The 19,561-nt window shown below is 45.9% G+C and overlaps 2 protein-coding genes across 2 annotated transcripts in view; both read right to left on the reverse strand.

Moving 5' to 3' along the window:
- Heatr6 (HEAT repeat containing 6) overlaps positions 1-1,331 on the reverse strand; it is a 31,110-nt gene extending 29,779 nt beyond the window's left edge. Inside the window, exon 1 of the mRNA XM_005349347.3 lies at positions 1,082-1,331. Within this exon, the coding sequence (XP_005349404.1) occupies positions 1,082-1,300 (219 nt within the window). The 5' untranslated portion in view covers positions 1,301-1,331. The remainder of the gene's footprint in view (positions 1-1,081) is intronic.
- Positions 1,332-4,057: 2,726 nt separating this feature from the next.
- Positions 4,058-6,313, reverse strand: LOC101986345 (protein Wfdc21-like). The gene is made up of 2 exons (XM_005349348.2): positions 6,202-6,313; positions 4,058-4,152 (listed from the first exon to the last, which is right to left on the reverse strand). The coding sequence occupies exons 1-2, from the start codon at positions 6,296-6,298 to the stop codon at positions 4,058-4,060; spliced, it is 192 nt and encodes a 63-aa protein (XP_005349405.1). The 5' UTR covers positions 6,299-6,313.
- Positions 6,314-19,561: the final 13,248 nt, after the last annotated feature.

Here is a 19,561-nt window from a genome sequence, read left to right on the forward strand (position 1 = left end):
AAGTCCCCCTAAATATCAAAGTGTACAAATAAAAGTCCCCCTAAATATCAAAGTGTACAAATAAAAGTCCCCCTAACTTCACTCTTCATTCCACTCCGCTCCCTTAGCCATGCAGAGCTTGTCTGGATTTTCCCCCTTTCTATATAAATGTTCAGTTATTTTTAAAATCTCCTCCTTCCTTGAGCTTCACGTACTGACTGTTTTATTAAGCAAGTTGTTTCTGCCATTTGCCAATGTACAATGAAAATCTCTGACTAGTTTTACACTTTTATGGGTTTTTTGTTTGCTTTTTTTTTTTTTTTTAAACGAAATAGTAGATTCTGGCAAAGAACAGTCTGGAAAGGGGCTAGTCTGGAGAAGACCAGTGAGAAACCAGGGGAACAGTTTGGGCAGGAATTAGTTTACCTAAAGCAGAGACAATGAGAATAAAAAGGAGACTGAATTGAGGAACATGTTTGAGACAGATTTTGCTGGATTTTAATCCGACAGGCCCCAGGATAATGGAAAGGAACAGCATGTCCGCCTTGTGTGTATTTCAGGTGGGTAGAGTAGAACGGACTGGGACTGTGGGAGAAGAGCCGAATAAAGTCACCGTTGAGAGCTCTCAAGTTGGAGGTGTTCGGGGGCCATGGTAGGACTGGCTCAAGGATTAGGGAATTAATGATACACAAGGTCCGATGTGTATCGGTAAGATTACTCTGACAGTAGAAGTGAGGCAAAGGAGGAGGCGTTAGTGAGGAAACAAAATAGAAAACACAGGCACCAGGGCAAACGTAGGCTCCAATTAGCCAAAACCGTGACGCTGGATCTCTGTGAGCTTCAGTGTGTTCATCAACGAAACCAACAAAAATTATCCTCGACATCCCTGGAATCGTTCGCCAGGGATGGCAGCCTAGGGCGTCAGAGCAGCAGCCTTTGAAAGATGCTAGCTTGCAGCCTTTCAGATGGAGGGCAGAGAATACGGCACAGACGAAGGGAGAAAGCCAGCCTGGAACTAAGGCACTCGGAGGACCGGTGACACCCGGAGAGTCTGGAGGAAAGAACCTGCCGTTGTCCGGGAAGGGGGAGGCGCGCCGCCTACCTCGGGGGCCACGCCGCCGCCCTCACTGTAGTTCTCGGAGATGAGCTGGTCGAAGAGCAGGTGGATCTCCATGCGGGACACGGTGCTGTCATCCGGCTGCAGCGCGCGGAGCCTGGCTGACAAGCGGCGGAACCCATCGTCCTGCTCGGGCGACAGTTCCCGCGGGGTCCCTCGCGGCTGCCCACAAGGAAGCGACGAGGCGACCTGCACCGCCGCCATTTTTCCTACGTGAGCCAGCTGGGAAATACTTCCGGGGCACCGCTTGGGGGCAGGACTTCGCTGAGAGCTCTAGTTCCGGAAAGTCTTTATTGCACCACTGGTTGCAACTGTGATGATGAGGGTATCATTCCATCAGCCTGGCATCTTGTAAAAGGTGCCAGAAATAAGGCTTGAAAATTTCGCCCCTCCCCTCCCCCTCCTTATCCTCTCAGAAAGTTCGCTCCTGGTCGGGCTGACATTCCTAGAGTTTCAAGATTCTGGCTGAAGCTGGAGAGCACTGTGACATCCTTGTACATCCTACCAGAATCCTTGATCTTCTTTACCCCCAGTGAGATAAACTGATTGTTATAGCAGCAGTTCTCCTTGCTCGACACCAAGAGTATCTAAAGCAATCCTCAAGACCTGTTCAAACATTGCACCGAGCTAGGATGTAGGGCCTCGTTTTTACCACAATAGAGGTATGAAGAGACTGTGTGAACAGTCCAGGTTTAACGACATGGGTGACCCACAGAAAGTGTTATTCAAGACTGAATGACCTTGGTATCATAGAGTATACTTCTAAGCTGTGAACTTCCACAGTTTTAGGGTAGGAGGTTGGTGTGTAGGGGCTGCTATCATGTAGCTCAAGTCAATGCAAGCAGTCTTCAAAGGCCTCCCTGGGAACTCTGCATATAGTTTTCCTTCGGTTGGTGATGACCACAGAATAGGGATGTTCATTTTCATGGTGGACCCAAACTGCCATCCACAAGGATAGATGTTATCAGAACTCAATACATTGGCATTAATTAGTAGCTTTTCTGCTGTTAGGATTAGATACCCGAGAGGGACAGATTAAAGGAAGGAAAACTTATTTTTGGTTCCCTATTTCAGAGGTTTAAGGCTGTCTGTGGCTGGCTCTCCTGCTTTGCTCTGTAGTAAAGCAGAATAATCTTGCCAACAAGTGTGTTTGGTTGAGGCTGCTCACCTAAAGCAAGCAGGAAGTGACAAGAAGCAAGGCAGGCCCAGGACAAAATACCCCAGTGATGTACCTCCTTCAGTAATGCCCTGCTTCCTGAACAGTGCCATCAACTATGGACCAACTGCCCTTAACATATGAGTCTGTGGGAGACATGTCATAGTCAAAGCACGACAACCTCCAAATAATGCAAGCAATGTGGAGACTTTTACAATAATGATTTATTAAGAGAAACACCTCCTTGTCCCTCCCCCACTGTGCTCCTTGTAATCTTCATGCATGGCCTCCATTTTTAAGAGCTTTCTTGGGCATGGAGTTCCAAACAGGCAAATTTTTTTCAAGGTAGAAACTGTAGAAAGAGAGGTGCAATTATTAGAGAAGATGACCCTCGAGACAATTCTTTGTTGGAGAAATAGATATGAAAAGTATACTTGTTGCCAGGCAGAGGTGGCATATGCCTTTAATCCAAGCACTCAGGAGGCAGAGACAGGCGGATCTCTGTGAGTTTGAGGTCAGCCTGGCTTACAGAGTGAGTCCCAGGACAGGCTCCAAAGCTACACAGAGAAACCTGTTTCGAATGTTCTTGAGACCTGCTGTTTGAGGGGTAAGTAGCTACCTAGAATGCAAAGAGAAACAGCAGTTCCTGATTCTGGAAACCCATAGCACTGTATAGAAGCCAGCAAGCGCTACAGGTGGGTGGGACAAATACAGTGTTCTGAGCACGAACAGTTTAAGTTTGTTTTGTTTTGATTTATTTGTGTGGATGTTTGTGTTTGTGTATGTGCAGTTACATGCATGTGTGGCCTAAGGGGACAGAGGACAGAGTTTGAGGCCAGTTCTCTTCTTCCACCATGTGGATTCTAGGGATCAAACTCAGATCGCCAGTCTTGGCAGCAGGAGCTTTACCAGACTGTTGATCCGAACAGTTTGGTGTTGAGAGTATATGCTAAATATACTAATACAATTTAACCTACAGAAGCACTCCCACGCCTCTAGACTGTCTTTTCAAGTCCTGTCCCTTAGACATACCATATAGTAGTTTTTTATTATTTTTTTCCAGTTAGTAGGTACTGAAAATTAAAAAGGGAAACTTATACAGTATTATGAATCCCATTAAATATTTTACAGAAAAAGCATCTGCTTAGGTCAATATGGCAATGTGCATCAAAGGCTTACTATGATTATTCTTTGGTCATTGATTATATATATCAGGTTGTATCCTAAAGGAATTAATAAGGGTGTGCATATTTTAATAGTCATACAGTCATATTAATATTATAAAATAAGTGTCGTAAGCTTATATTTACAAAGATTGTTGGCAGAAGAGCATATACCAAGGGCCACAGAGAAGGCAAAGATGGTGGGATGGGACTGAGGATAAGTACTGATATTAAAATTGTTGGTTAATTATTTTTAAATTGAAAAGCTAAGGAATCAAAAAGCTACAAGATTTTTGTTTTTAAATATATTTTTTATATTTGAGCACAGTTAAATATGTATCACAGTCATAAACAGACATCATTTTTGGAGTGATGAATAATGGGTGATTTTATCTTCTTGCTCAAATCTTGTCTGATTTTTCTCCTGGATAGACTGGGTGGGGAAATTATTCTAAAGGTTTGGAAAGCGCCATCCTGTGGTAGGTGCATCTTCTTCATGGAGGGAAAAGGGGAGAAACTCTAGGGAGACACATGGGAGTCTATCCTACCAACTCCTGGAAGTCCCATGGGGTCAAATGTCTAACCTGCCTGGTCTAGGCAAGATGTGTGGTGACAGTAAGGGTAAGATGGTTTTACCTGGTCTTAACTTGTAACACAGACATGACCGCACCCAGTGCTGACACACTGATCCCCTTGTGGACAGTCCCAGTCACCTCTGCAGAGCTCAGTGCAGGCACCTAAATCAGAAGGGATCATCTGAAAGCCAGGCAGGTGGGATAAACCGGAAATCCCAGCTGAGGCAGGCAGCTCCTCAGCTAATGGCCAGCCTGGACTACACAGTGAATTTACCCTCTCATAAACAGACAGACAGATGGTGAAAGCCACTGTGCTTTAGGCTCAAGTTCTGGGGATGACAGTCCTCACTTAAGGAGTAGATCTCACTAGTTTCTTTTCGTTCAAGGCAGAGTATAATTTGTAAACTGTTACCGTTTAATTCTGTTAAAAACAAGGCACACACATAACTTCATTAAAGCAAGCCCACTTTAGAGATGTGGATAGAGGGGTCGGTCGTATTTGTGGAAAGGAAGGAAGATGGTGGCGTAAATGACAACACATCCCCACACCATAGGACATGGAGCAGAGCAGGGGAGATTTTGACTGAGGTTAGTCTCCCTAGCTCTGCTTTACAGCGTGGTCCCCAGTGTTTCCAGTGCCGATGCTCCTCTGAGATGAGAAAGTTGAAGACCCCTTGACCCTATTCACAGTAGTGTGGTCAATCATTAAGTATTTGTGTTGAGCTTTTTCTCTATATAAACTTTTTCTATACATAAGGCCCCTTGGCGCCTTCCAGTGCAAGTAAGACCGCCATTTAAGGTCTTGAAAACAAAGCAGTGTGTTGCAAGTGTCCTGCAAGGGGAAACTGGAGGACTCAAAGGGCTCAGAGGAGAAACGACATTATTTCTTGTTCATCAGAAAAAGCAAGCCTTGAAGTGCAGGAATATTCTCAAGGAAGAGTAATGGGAGAAAGCAGACGGAGTGCTGAGGAAAGATGCAAAAATTCCCAAGGGGAAAATGTCACAGGGCACGGCTTCTGCGTGTGTTCCTTAGAGCGCAGGCTCTACTGAGGCGCTTCCACGGAATGACTCTTCAGGTGGTGTCCCTTAGACATACCTAATTTGCCTCTCTGGGCAGGTTTGGGAGCGGCTGGAAGTAAAGCAGGAGAAGCAAGCACTGCAGAGGGCAAGCAGGATTTGGGGTTCCATTTGACAGGCCAAGAAAATGGGGTGTCACTTGAGAAGATTATCTGCTGCGAAAATATAGACAGAACCAGGATTCAACTAGTCAGCACACGGAAGAAGGAAGAGAGGGATGGGGAGAGCTTTTGGGGGGAAGCTATTGCAATGGCAGAGCCTTGGAATAATCAGGGCTGAACACAGTGAGGAGATGTGAGAGCAAGGGCCAGAAAAGATGCAATGTTTCAAAAACAGGAAGTTGATGGAGTAGGGAAAAGAGTAAAGAAGAGAGGCCTAAGCTGGATCTGAAGACATTTCAGAGCGATACATTTCAGTAAAAGATAAACCAGGCTGCATGGTGTTGGGGGAGGGTGTAGGGCCGGGGGCGGGGGGCGGGGGATGCAGTGTCAGGGCTACCAAGATGAGACTTTACTTCTGAGAAGAGTCAGGAGATTCATCCGGAGGACCCGAGAGTAATGCGTCAGGAGCTTAATGGGGCAGAATTTGAGGCTGCGGTTACCAAAGGGCTAAGGGAAGAATGGGCAGAGAATTAAGACTACTCCTTTGAGAGGTCAAAGGAGGTGAGGTGGATCATGCTTGTATCCAGCATAGCAGGACCAGGCAAGAAGATTGCTGTAAGTTTGAGGTCAGCTTGGGCTACGGTCTGAGACTGTCTCAAACAAACAAATAACAACAAACCCCTTTTTGAGAATATCGTTGGTAAAGGAGATTGTCGTAATTAGAAAAATGCCTTCTGTAGACAGGAAGAAGCTGGTGGAGAGGGAGAAGTGGGAAGGTGGAGAACCGCGCTGCTGAGCAAGCGGGAGCCGAGAGTTCACATAGGTGACCAGCTAATGGAGGGAGAAAAGAAAGAGGCAGAAAAGGGAGTCTGTTCTAGGGAACTAAGAGGTGGCCATCAAGGAGGATCCTAAAGAGAGCTTTCTTTCCTCCCTCTCCGCCCCACTTCCTGCGCGCATGTGCTGTGGTTCTGGATGGCCTATTTCTGCCACCTTCATTTAAGACAGAGCAATGCTACCTTTTGCCCAAACTTACCTAAGAGATGCAACGGTCTCACTGCAGCCTGAAGCTCCTGAACCTCCAGGCTGAGGGTGACGAGGGACACCAAGAGAAGGAAGGCCCCCAGCTTCATGCTGCCGGTGAAGGATTTCAGCCGAAATGCAGCAGAGCTGAGAACTGCTAGAATTTAAACCTTCCCACCCACTGAGCTAGAATGCAAAGTCAGGGGCGGGTCTGCACACCATGGAAGCCAAATCCCCGCCCGGAAACTAGCATTGCTGGAAACAAACCACGTGTGCCCTGGGTGGTGCCATGTTACCCAAGCCAGGCTCTGTGCCAAGAACACTCTCCTCTGTCCCACAAACAGGACTCCTGAAGTTGGAAAGTTGGGGGGCCTGAGGGACTCTCATTCATTTTCAACAAAGCATTAGAGGCCAAGTCTGGGCACGGAGCATGCTGGGATATGGAAGGTGTCCTTAGGGAATTACAGTCCAGAAGCTGGCTGTCGTAGGAAAGACCTCGTCTGCTTTTCCACCTCTCCCCTCGCTGCTCTAGGACAGGGAGTAAACTGAGGACAGGAAGAGGCAGTGGGAGAGCTAGTGGGGTACAGTCACCTGTTGATGAGACAGTAAGCCGCCGCAGTCTTCCTCCGCCTTGATGTGATTGTCTCTGCTGCTTGGAGCCTTGGTTTTGGGGAACCCTAGCTGGCAATATCCATGTTAACCCCCCCATCCCAGGATGCCTCTCAGGCTGCCACACTTGGAATGGGGCGATAGTGACACCCAGCCTAAGTGTGAACTTAGCCGGGGGTGAGGGTGAGGAGTGATGGGTAGCAGGGCCAGTTTGTTGTCCCTTGGTAGGTTCCTAGGAAGATGGCTAATTTCTTTAGAGAGTCAAGTACTTGGGCTGGGAATATAACTTAGTGGTAGAGGGCATGAGGCCCTGAGTTTAGTTCCTAGGATCACACATACATGCACACTCATGCACGCACATGCACATACACGGGACGGGGAAGAGGAAGGGAGAGAACACTTGATGTTTCACAAGGGCCCCGGTTCCTATTTCTGGGCTCCAGAAGAATCCCTTCCTTTCATTTGTCACAAGTCAGAGGTCCTTTGGATAAATAGCTGACTCCACACGAGCTAGCTCTCCCAAGGGGGTTAAAAGGCAGAGTTATGGGCCATGCAGAAAGTGTTTTTGCAAGCTGTTTTAACCCCACTCTGTCTAGCCCAAAGGAAGATCTGCTGGCGCACAGTTTCTGCACTAGGTCTAATGCCTGGCACATCGCTGACGTCTCGTCTCTGTGATAGAATACACATAGATAGAATGGCTAAGGCATTCTATCACAGAGGAGGAAGGTTTTGCTCCCCTACACTGTCCGCTGTTTGAGGGTATTGTTGTGGTGGAGGAGGCATGGTAGAGTGTGCAACTGGGACCTCTCACAGCTTTGCAGATGAGGAGAGAGAGGGCAGACAGATGCAGAAACACACACAGACACAGACACAGACAGACAGACAGACAGACACACCCACCCACACCCACACATAGAAATCACTTAAGCCCCATCCCCAGTACCCCGTGTCCCCCAGTCAAGTTCTAGCTTCTCTAACTTCTGAATCCTCCCCAGGCAGCACCAGTTAGGGATCAATTGGTTCAAACACCGGAGCCCATGATGGGGACATTTCATGCTCGATCCATAACAGCCAGGAGAGATTTTAGAGCTCTTCAACCCTGAAACGATTACACAGCGCCTTTCCATGTGATTTTATGTTTTTACACCCCCGAGGCCTGAAATAAAACTGTACAAACATCAATGGTATATTGAAATCATTCTCATTTCTTCTTATATAGCCTCATTTTGATTTTTTTTTCTGGTGGCCTAAGCATGTGCTTATTGGATCCTGAGGGATCCTCAAATCATGTGGGGACTTCCAAGTTTGAATGATATATTCCATTCTGCCCCCTCATCTCTTCTCTTGGGTCCCGTTGTCTCTGCCATCCAGGCCCTCCTGAGCTCTGTTCTGTGCACATGGGTCAGTACAGTAACTTTTAACTTGCCCAGCTCGACTGTGCCTGGGACATGGAATTCCTTTCCGTTTCTTCTCCGAATGTGTGCATTCTTGTCTGTCAAAAGTCAAGTCCTTATCTATCAATCAATCACCCTAGGTCAAATGTCACCTCCAGAACTTTTCTAGGCCCAACCCTGGGAGAGGAACCTGGTCTTTGGACTTGGCATAGTTCTTATTGAGCTCTGTTAACGCCTAATACGTAATTGCTACTGTCTCTGCCTTGCATGTCTCTCCTGGGAGGGTCGTGACAGCTAGGGTGGGTTTGTGTTCAATGCTCCTTGTCAGGTGTTTATTGTCCTTAGTGATTATTGGGGGTTGGGTGGTTAATTAATTAATTTATTTATTTATTAATCTAGCCAAATGATAAAGTTAGAGAGAAGAATAAGAATGGTGAATGGTAGAGGTGGGGGACAAGAGGTGGAAGGTGGGCCAACCTAGAGCCCATCCTGGGATCTTGAATTGGCTGAACCGGATATTCCATAAAGGTCCGCACTCTAAAACGACAGCACCGGAGCTCAATAACCCCCACTAGAATCCCACCTTGTTGCCACTGAAAGTGTGAGTGTGGAGAAGATTTCGTGTTAGAGAAAACGACTCAGCTAGCGTTCAGTGCAGGGACTATAGAGGCAACCGGTATAGGACTTATTTTTTTGTTTTGTTTGTTTTTTCGAGACAGGGTTTCTCTGTGTAACAGGTCTGGCTGTCCTGGAACTCACAGAGATCTGCCTGTCTCTGCCTCCCGAGTGCTGGGATTAAAAGCGTGTGCCACCGGGGCTGGCTAGGACTTACTCTGAAGGCAGCTTCCTCCTCTTTAAGGGAGGGAGCTAGAAACCAGCAAACAGCCTGTGAGGAAAGCAACTTTCTAGAAACCCTGCTGACTGAGAACAAAGATAGATAGTGTCAACTTGACACAGGCTTGAGTCATTTTGGAAGAGGGGCCCTCAACTGAGAAGCCACTCCCACAAGATTGGCCTGTAGACAGGTCTGTGGGACATTTATAGAATTAGTGAGTCACGGGGGAGGGCCCAACCCATTGTGGGGGATGGCATCCCTGGGCTGGTGGTCCTAGTACTTTAAGAAAGCAGGGTGAGGAAGCCATGAGGAAGAAGCCAGTAAGCAGCATCCCTCCATGGCCTCTGCATCAGCTCCTGCCTCCAGGTCCCTGCCCTGTATGATTTCCTGCCCTGACTTGCTTCACCAATGGGGTATAACCTGAGAGCTGTAAGCTGAAATAAACCCTTTCCTCTGAGAGTTGTTTATGGTCATGGTGTTTCGTCACAGCAGCAGAAAACCCAGCTGAGACAGAGAGTATTTTATTTATAGAAATATTAAGTAGAAACCAAAAGTCACCTTGCTTGCCCAGGACTACCAGGGGTGACTCCATTTGCATTTTTCATGAGTGACTGGGTTCTCCACCTGCAAAAAGAGGCTGGGTTCCCCACCAATTCGGCTCTTGGTGCACAAATGCCCTTGCTATATTTAACTTGTGCTGATTCGTTTTAGACTGCCAACTAAATAGATACTTAAACTTTGTAAATCTATAGTGCCTCGGGAATTTAATTTTCTCTTGTGGAGACCAAGAAGCCAACAAGACTGGTGCTTGAGTAGAGACAGACTCCAGACATGAGCCAAGGGTGTGACTATTCATCTGCCTTTGCTGAACCTTTGAGTTAGTCCAGGCTAAGCCCCTCCACTGCCATTCTTTTTTTTCAAAAAAAAAATTTTTTTTTTTGAGACAAGATTTCTCTGTATAGCCCTGGCTGTCTTGGAACTCACTCTGTAGACCAGGCTGGCCTCGAACTCACAGAACTCTGTCTGATTCTGCCTCCTAAGTGCTGGGATTAAAGGTGTGGCCACCGCCACCCAGCTTTACACCGACGTTCTTGCAGACATTCCTGTGCTTAATGTTCCAACAGGTGGTAAGGTGGTTTGTCAGTCAGTGTTGATTGCCCAGTGGGAGAATTTGAGTGAGGATGTGTCGGAGTCAGGTCTGCTTCATCGTCACTTCAACTCTGTCTTCACTCTCCTCTAACCCCCTTCTTCTGCCTCGAACCCTGTGAGGGAGAGTCATCCCCAGGACGCTGAAGGTGAGAATTTGATCAGTGTGGCTCCAGTCCGTCATCTTTCCAGCCTTGGCGGTCTCGTCTGTGAAGTGGGATGAAGTAGGCAAGAAAATGGAGAAAGACGGAAGGGTCATAGGAAGGGAAAGGAGCTGCTCACCCTGGGAGCGAGTTTGCATCTCCTAAGAACAAATCCTGCTTATTTAGGGCTAGAGTGCTTGTGGCCCTTCCTTTTCATCTCTGAATCTAAACAACACACCCCACAGGCCATCTTATAATTTCATTTGCACATAGATTTACTTCAACGTTGGGAGCTGGAGAGATGGTTAAGAGGACCTTGGTTCCCCAGCACCCACATAGTGGATCACAACTGTCTCTAATCTCAGTTCCCAAGGAATCTAATGTCCCCTTCTGGCCTCTGTGACTACCAGGCACACACATGAAATACCTTTTAAAAATTTACTTGATTAAAAACATTACTTAATCTTTCAACCTTTTTATAAATGACATTCTTTGACTAATGTAGTTTAGACATCACAAAGCATATAAATAGGTGTTGCCAAGCTGAGTGTGACTCTTGCCTTGAGATGCCCACACTCACATCTTTGTCCTGTACCATCCTTTCCCTGTCCATCTTCCTGTCTATGTACTTAAGCTCACTAACCTTGCCCTCTTCTGCCTCATCCTCAAGTTCTTTCCTGTAGAGCCAGAAGTCTGGTGGCTCTATTTGGGTGAAAGTCTCTGAATGGGCAGGGAACTCCTCAGGTTGCTGATAGCGTTTCTGGGCTGCTTTCCCTGCTGCCACAGTCAGAGGCCATTTTTTATTGGGCATATGAGAAACACACATGCACACACCCACACACCCACGTGTTTGTGTAGTATGTATGTGTTCGTACTCTTGGCACCGCATCCTTTGAACTGTCAGCCGTCAGTACTATGAACATCTACAGGAGGGATTGTTGTTTTGTCTTCCTTGTCTCTGCAGCAGGCCGCTTTGGGCAACCTGTGCAATGCTGTGTGAAGGACTGAGGAAAGACTACAAAGTGAATGGATAAAAAAAATGAGCCAGGGCTGGAGAGATGGCTCAGTGGTTAAGAGCACTGCCTGCTCTTCCAAAGGTCCTGAGTTCAATTCCCGGCAACCACATGGTGGCTCACAACCATCTGGAATGAGATCTGGTGTTCTCTTCTGGCCTGCAGACATACACACAGACAGAACATTGTATACATAATAAATAAATATTAAAAAAACAAACAAAAAATGAGCCAGAACCTGTTCACGTCTTATTCCACTGGACATTATAATTAAGACGTGAAGAGACTCCAGGACTTAATCTAGCATTGCTATTAACTCTGTGATCACACATGGGTTCATGCTTCCTATACAAAGGTCAAGAAGTATAGCATGTGATCAGTTTCTGATAAAGAGTCATTCCCTGGGACAAGATTTAAAAAATGTCACAGGCAATAAAAAGCACAACATTGACTAGAGGGGACTGTCACCACCCACCACCCAAAGTTCCTTCGTTCTTGATGAGAATGCTTGCAAGACCAAAGGGATTGTTGCCAAGTAATGATTAGTGAGAACCGAACTGTTCCAAATACCAGCTCTCCTGCCCCCTTAGACTTTGAAACTAGAGCGTGAGACCTGGCAGGGACCACAGTGTAAGGTCCGCACCCTGGGAGAATGAGAGACATGTTTTCTCCCGCCTACACCTTCTCATCTGAACCAGATCTAGACAGTATAAGGGTCTGCTGGGCCAGACCAGACCAGACTGTCTGCACTTGACCCCAGCTCCAGCCAAGCAGACACCTGCGCAACTGAGAACACATTCTTTAACTCCAGCATCGTGTTACTGTGCGAAGTCTCCTTTGATACGGCACGGATGGTCTGAGACAGAGAGAGGATGACACATTCCCTCCCACTGAACCAGGCTAGCATCTGCTACCTAGGTCAAGACAGGCATGTGAGGCCTAACCCTGATAAGTATCTGATGTTTCTGAAGAAAGATCTTTCTTCGCATTGAGTAATGCCTTACTTTCATACCAGCATGCCAAGTGGAGGAAAATAGCCTCTGTCTCATAATTAAAACCACCAAAGAATGGAAACCACTCTGAGTGACGGAGAGAAATGGGGTGGGGAGAAAGGGAATTGGCACACACTGGGCACTTGTACGTGCTGTATTTTACACACACACACTGTGCGTGTGTGTATCTCACAGCTCTATCCCTATTTGTTAATGTTATTATGCTATTAATGTTAAATATGTTATTATCACCCCTGTTATTAAAATTCTCAAGGGCTAGTTCCTTTTCACACATGGCCTTACCTAGTCTGGTTTTACACAGTGGTTGCCCCCTCCTCTCCCTCCTCCTCTTCCTCGTTTGCGGGCTATATGTACATCGGTATGTGCGTGTGTGTGTGCAGGTACACACAGCTGTGTGCTCATGTAAACAGGCCAAAGAGGACATCAAATGCCCCACTCTGTCACGCTCTGCCCTACGCCCTTGAGACAGGGTCTCTCACTGAAGGAGAGCTATGCTGGCAGCCAACGAACCCCATGATCCTCCTGTCTCCACCTCATAGAGTGCTCCACATTTATAGGCACAAGGATGGTCACGCCTGCCTTTCAGTGTAGATGAAGGATTTGAACTCATGCCGTCACATTTGTGCAGCAGGAACTTTCCCACTGAGTCGTTTCCCTAGCCCCGATGCAGCTTCTTAATTACCTGTCTTTCTGTCTGTAAGCTCTCTCCTCCACACCTCCCCTCTGTGAACCTGCGTATCCACACTTTACCTCTGTGTAACTTGAATAGCTCCCCATCCATTCACCTGGCGTTAGATCCAAATCTCAGTACGGTAGAGCACTGGGCTTAGCCTAGGAATAGAAACTGGAGTCCTCTTTGTTTCCATGTCCAATATTCCTAGAATTGCTCACTTGGTTGAACTACATGAGATGCTAACAGTGCCCCATACTGCACTCCTAGGGGCACAGGTGGTTTAGAGATCTCATTTCTGGGTAACCATGGCAGGGCAGCCATTGAGGAACACCACATTCTTGTTTTTGTTTTTGTTTTTGTTTTTGTTTTTGTTTTTTGTTTTTCGAGACAGGGTTTCTCTGTGGTTTTGGAGCCTGTCCTGGAACTAGTTCTGTAGACCAGGCTGGTCTCGAACTCACAGAGATCCGCCTGCCTCTGCCTCCCAAGTGCTGGGATTAAAGGCGTGCGCCAGGAACACCATATTCTTACTGCATTTAAATAACTTTGTAACTTTGTGCCTGCCTGTTAGATCATTTTCTGTGATTGTGATGGCACGTATCTAAGGTAAACTTACAAAGAGACAAGGTTTATTCTGGCTCGTAATTTTGCAAGTGTCCGTGCATAGTCAGACAGCTCCATTGCTTATGGCACCTGGAGCAAAACCGTGCATCACGATTGGACCATGTGGAGAGGAAACTGTATACTTCAGGGCAGGCAGCAGGTAGAAAGAGAGGGAGTAGCCCTGAGTGGTCCCTATATCTGCTTCAAGCTCATGCCTTTAGTGCCCTAACTTCCTCCAAAAGGCTCTCCCATCTCTGAATATGCTAGAGGCTAAGGGCCATGCCTTTATCACATGGGACTTTGGATGGCCATTTGTCAAAAACCATAGCACTTTCAGGCTAGGGAGGCAGGGGTGGATGGGAGGGTGGGAATGGGGGTTATGTCATTATAACTGTTTTGCCACACAAGAGAGGGAATATCTGTGACCCTCTAGGATTTCAGCAAAGAATGAGGCAGCGAAGTTCAGAGGGAAGGGCAGGGCTGACAAATGCTTTGCAGTTAGCTGGCAGTAAGAGCAGACTCATGGGCCACCAGTATCTGTTGCACAGATCCATTGGAAGAAATGAAGATTCTTGGATTCCACATCAGATCTACTGAAGCAGGAACCCTGAGCTTGGGGTGAACTGGTCTAGGGTTTAATGAGACTCCCCTCAGTTGAGAACCTTATGCATGCCCTTTCTGCACAGTGACCCCTTCAAGGCCTTCGTACTCTATCAGGATAGCACCGTGGAAGATGCAAGCTGGGTATTATACTCTGACTACTTTGGGTGAATCAAGTTGATGCCCCTTCATCAGTAGGATTCCCTTGCCTTCTGTCCCCGCCCTCCACAGATCTATGCTTGACCTGTAAGCCTGAGATAACAGTGTTTGCAAGCTGTTCTTGGATTGCACATTCAGTCTCAATTCCCAGGCAATTCTGACGCACCTTCAAGATTTACAGGGGGCAGCAATCAATCCTAGGCTTTCAAGAAAAAGCGAGGGGTGCAGAGGTACAGTGACACAGTGTATCCACCAGGTGGCAGTATGAATAGTGGGATGGTAGGGGAATGAACGAAAGGCAGTAGCATTTCACATCAGTCAGGGAGCAAGGTTTGGGCTAACTTTCCTACGACCCTCTTTCTCCCCCCCCCCCCACTGTTGTTGAGAATAAGCTGATAACTAATGCTATTTAAACTTTTTTCTACTAAGAACATTCTCAGTCTTTTAAATTTATAAAGACTTCTAAGCAAGGTACTATCCATCTGTATCTTCATGGGTCTTCGGATCATAGAGAAATGGTATGTTTCCTAATTCTCAGAGGCCGTAGCTGCCTTCTTTCTCTAGTGTCTAGAAAGGCCTTACGGCTATGATGTTGGTTGTTGCAGGTAGGTGTGTCCAGCCATGGATACACAGGATAGGGTGTGTGTGTGTGTGTGTGTGTGTGTGTGTGTGTGTGTGTGTGAGCTTTCCTTTAGGATGCAATGTGGCTTTCTACATGAAAAGACTGTGGATAATACCTTTTCTGAATTTTCCACAGTGAACACATCTGTCTTGTATAACAAGAGCAGGGATTAATGCTTCTACCTGATTCTCAGGCTGGACAGCAGACAGGACTGTGCTCCTTCTTGATATACGATTCCAGGCCCAGGTCCCTTGGCAGCAGCCTGCATAGATTCCTCAAGACAGAAAAGCTTCCATGAACATAGATAAACCTCAGAGACATGTCTCTGGAAACATGGTGGCAATTAGACTATGAGCCTCCTCATAGACAGTATGGATCATATATTATAATAGAGTATGAAATAGGATGTATATAAAGGCACATAATTGCTGGTATACTGTAGAAGAAATGTGTATAATGTCTGCCAAACTATAAATGATGATTATTTCAAAGATATGAAATCATAGACAGATCTAGTATCTTGACTTATAGTTCTTTAACTTTTGCATCAAATTTAAAGTTATAGATTAACATGTATCGTGTATTAATACCTATGAGTATTGTGTGAGAGTTAAGTTTACATATACAACATGTAGTGAGCAAATCAGAGTAACCGCCATTCGTGACACCTCAAAAATTGATCACTCTCTGTTTGGGGGGCCTTCAATCTTTTATAGTTATCTGAGATAGATAAGAAATTGATGTAGACTGCAGAATGAGCTCGTGTGCTGGGGAACCAAGGGCTCATTTCCTCCTCTGTCTTCTGGTAACCATTTTCCAAACTCCTTCTCTGTGTAATGTTTCCTGCGTGGCCTCTGATAACCACCGTTCTACTCTCCACTTCCATGGTATCAACGTTTTCCTGCCATGGGACAGTTCTTCTGCCTGCTTTGGATATACATTCTTCTCCCTGGTTGATAAAAGAGCGCATTTGGCCTATAGCCAGACAGGATGAGGCTGGGTGGGAAAGCCAGTGGAGATCCAGGGAGAAAGAAGGTGGAGCTGAGACAGTGCGAGCCAGCGCCAGAGGAACAAGACATGCTAGAGGACAGGCAAAGCCACGGGCCATGCGGCAAAAGGTAGAGCAATAGAAACGGGCTAACGTACGTTAAAAGAGCTAGTTAATAATAAACCTGAGCAATAGGTCCAACGTTTTGTAATTAATATAAGATTTTGTGTGTTTCTTTGGGACTGAGCTGCCCAAACAAAACAAAACAAAAAAAAACCCCTCTGCTTCCATTTACATTTTCCTTGCTATAAATGAGTGAGGACACACAGTGTTTGTCTTTCTAAGCCTGGCTTACTTCACTTAACACAGTGTCTTTTGGCTTTCTCCATGTTGTTGGAAATGATAGCACCTCATTCTTTTCATGATTAAATACTATTCTACCACCCACCAATATATACGCCACTTCATTTATCTGTCCATCCATCCATGGACACCTTGGTGGATTCCACATCTTGGCCATTGTGGAAATGCTGTAACAGGGAATGTAGGCATGTCTTTAATATGATGATTTCATTTCCTTCACGTGTATACCCAGCAGTGGGGATCGCTGAATCAGATGGCTGTCTCGTTTCATGTTTTTGAGGAACCCTCGTGCTGTTTTCTGTAATAGCTGTACTAATTTACATTCCTGCCAAGGTTTCCCCCCGGGAGTTCCCCTGTCTCCACAGTCTTACTAGTCTTTGCTGTTTGAGGTTTTGTATGCTAGTCATTCTAACTGGGGTAGATGAGGTGATGTCTCTCGGTTTTGGTTTGCATTTCTTTGATGACTGTTGGCATTGAACATTGCTTTTTCTTGTCCCTGTCAATTCTTTACAAAGGCTAAAGCTGCTCTGTGTCACTACAGCTGTAAACTGAGGCAGGTGAAGACACTGGAGTCGAGGGGCCAAGGCCTCTGTCCCTGTGCCATCTCAACAGCAGAAGTGCCTGATTCTCTTCCTGACAGTGGGTGCCAAGGGCTGCACATGAGAAACAGGGCCAGGGGGCCAAGGAGTGGCCCTTGTGCCACACATGTGTCCTCTTGAAGAAACGGCTTCCCTTGCTTTAGTATTTGCCTGATCCTGTTCCTTATACTTAGAGGGTCAAATGTCAGGACTGAGCCTTTCATTATCCCCCTAGATAGTCAGTGGAGGCCCCCACCCAGAAAAAGTCAGGGTGGTGGCACACGCCTTTAATCCCAGAACTTGGGGGAGGTGGGCAGAGGCTGGAGGATCTTTGATTTCAAGGCCAGTCTGGTCTACAGAGTGAGTTCAAGGGCAGGCAAGGCTACACAGAGAAACCGTGTCTCAAAAAAACAAAAACAAACAAACAAACAAAGATAAAGAAGACTTGTCATCTACGATTCTGGAGCTTTCCAGAACACGGTGAAGAGAGAAAGTTTGAGGCAGAAGAGACGAGCTGTCTGCTGCGGCTCCACAGTGCTCAGATACTGCCCTTCTACTGTGTCTGTGATTTTCCCGTTTCCTTGTTGGAAATGGGGAGTCCTTTACACAGCTAAAGAGACATGTAAGTAGAAGCCAGAGCATGTCAAACACGCATCATCCCTGCCTTTCAACTTCAGGTTCATCTCCTCCTTCTGGGTGACAGGAATATGACTAAAGAGGAGGTGGGGTAGTGGTGGACCATGGCTTTCCTTGCATCCCAGCTCCTATGGGGCCAGCTGCTATTTTAAAGGGACAGAGGTCACCTGATGTGGGGTCATGGTGGAGGTTAATGACACACCCTGGAAGCTCCGATTACATTCCTCCCCCATCTCTCCTCAACCATTTCAAAACTCTTATCTTCAAGGACATGAGATCTCTCACCTGTCGCCATCCTTAGCCATCTCATCATTTCTCTTTTGTAGATCCCTTCATTTCAGTGGTTTGTGTAGTGGGGACAAAGTGAGCCTAGTTTGGTAACATTCACAGTGCATGTTCAGGGAGACTTTTGCTTTTTTCTTTCCTCCTCCTCCTCCTCCTCCTCCTCCTCCTCCTCCTCCTATTTATTTATTTATTTATTTATTTATTTATTTATTTATTTCATATTGTGTTCTGTCTGCATGTATGCCTACACACCAGAAGAGGGCACCAGATCTCATTACAGATGATTGTGAGCCACCACGTGATTGTTGGGAATTGAACTCATGACCTCTGGAAGAGGTTTTAACCACTCTTAACCACTGAGCCATCTCTCCAGCCCTGGGTTTTTTGTTCTTATTCTTCCATACTTCTAGCTGTCCTGTGGTTCCCCTAATCAGTGGCAGCTGCTAAGTGTGTGTGTGGGTGCCATAGTCTGGAATAAAGGGCCAGGGCTCAACAGGAAATTTCAGATTAGCCTTGGTTGAATTAGACTTCAGTAGGCCTTATTGAGAAAGAAAGGGTTTTTAAAACTTGGGAAGCACAAAAGTTTGACCAAGAGTCAAAGCGAAAGAAGATGCAGGATGTGAGCAAGCTTTTGTACCAGGGAAAGAGGAAGTGCTTCCGGCTAGCAAGGAAGAGGGTGGAGCTACTGGAGCAATATGGTTCATTTATAAATCCTCCAGGGTAGCAAATGAAACCTATGGCTTACACAACTTAACATCTTAGCTCTCTGATTCTTCATGGAAACATTCACTGAGTTCCCAGTGTAAATAAAGAGAAAATGTCAGAAAAACTCATCTGTGGTGGAAAAATAAAACACACTAATATAAGTAAGTTTGTGTGTGTTTGTGTGTGTGTGTCTGCGAATGTGTGCATGTGCATGCACCTACGTTTAAAAATAAATTGTTTGTAAATAATGCCAATGCATGCTGTGGCTATGAGAAAATGGTTCAATACAAACTAGTAAAAAAAAACCTAAGAAAATCATAACTTGCAACCACATATGATTATTCTGTTCAACCGGAAAGAACGTAAGAATCACATGGCCCAGCAAGTTATGGGTGCCTCTCGCTGCTGGTGGCATTAGAGTTGGTTTAAGATCTTGTTTTTCTGTAGATTCTGACTTTCCTCTGGTGAGTATGGATAAATATGTATTCATTGAGAAATTAAAATGTTAGCCACTCCTAGAGAGTCTCATATTTGAGAATGGTGACTCTGAGTTAGCTCTTTCCTTTGGGAAGGGCAAGGGGATTCACCCGGATTCAGCTAGATTTCTGTTGCATTTTTAGTAACCACATGAAAGGGGAACCACAGTGTTGGCCAACCGACAACTAGAAGTACTATAATGTTTACATGGGACATAGTTTGCTTCACTGTCTGTAGCTTTGCTGAATTGTACTCGACATTATAATGTCTTTGTCCTAGATAAAACTTTTACATATGTCACAATATAATTATATATTATAGTATACAGTTACTATATTATGATTGACTTATTCTTGTGGGAAAAATAAAAGGTTTAAGAAGGAGGCAGTTGTCGGTGGGTTACAGTAATAGGAATCCTTCCCTAAGGCCTGAATTTAGATTTTTTTTTTTTTTTGGTTTTTTCGAGACAGGGTTTCTCTGTGGTTTTGGAGCCTGTCCTGGAACTAGCTCTTGTAGACCAGGCTGGTCTTGAAC

Source organism: Microtus ochrogaster, chromosome 7 (assembly GCF_000317375.1).
Source record: "Microtus ochrogaster isolate Prairie Vole_2 chromosome 7, MicOch1.0, whole genome shotgun sequence".
In the NCBI taxonomy this organism is placed as follows: Eukaryota; Metazoa; Chordata; class Mammalia; order Rodentia; family Cricetidae; genus Microtus; species Microtus ochrogaster.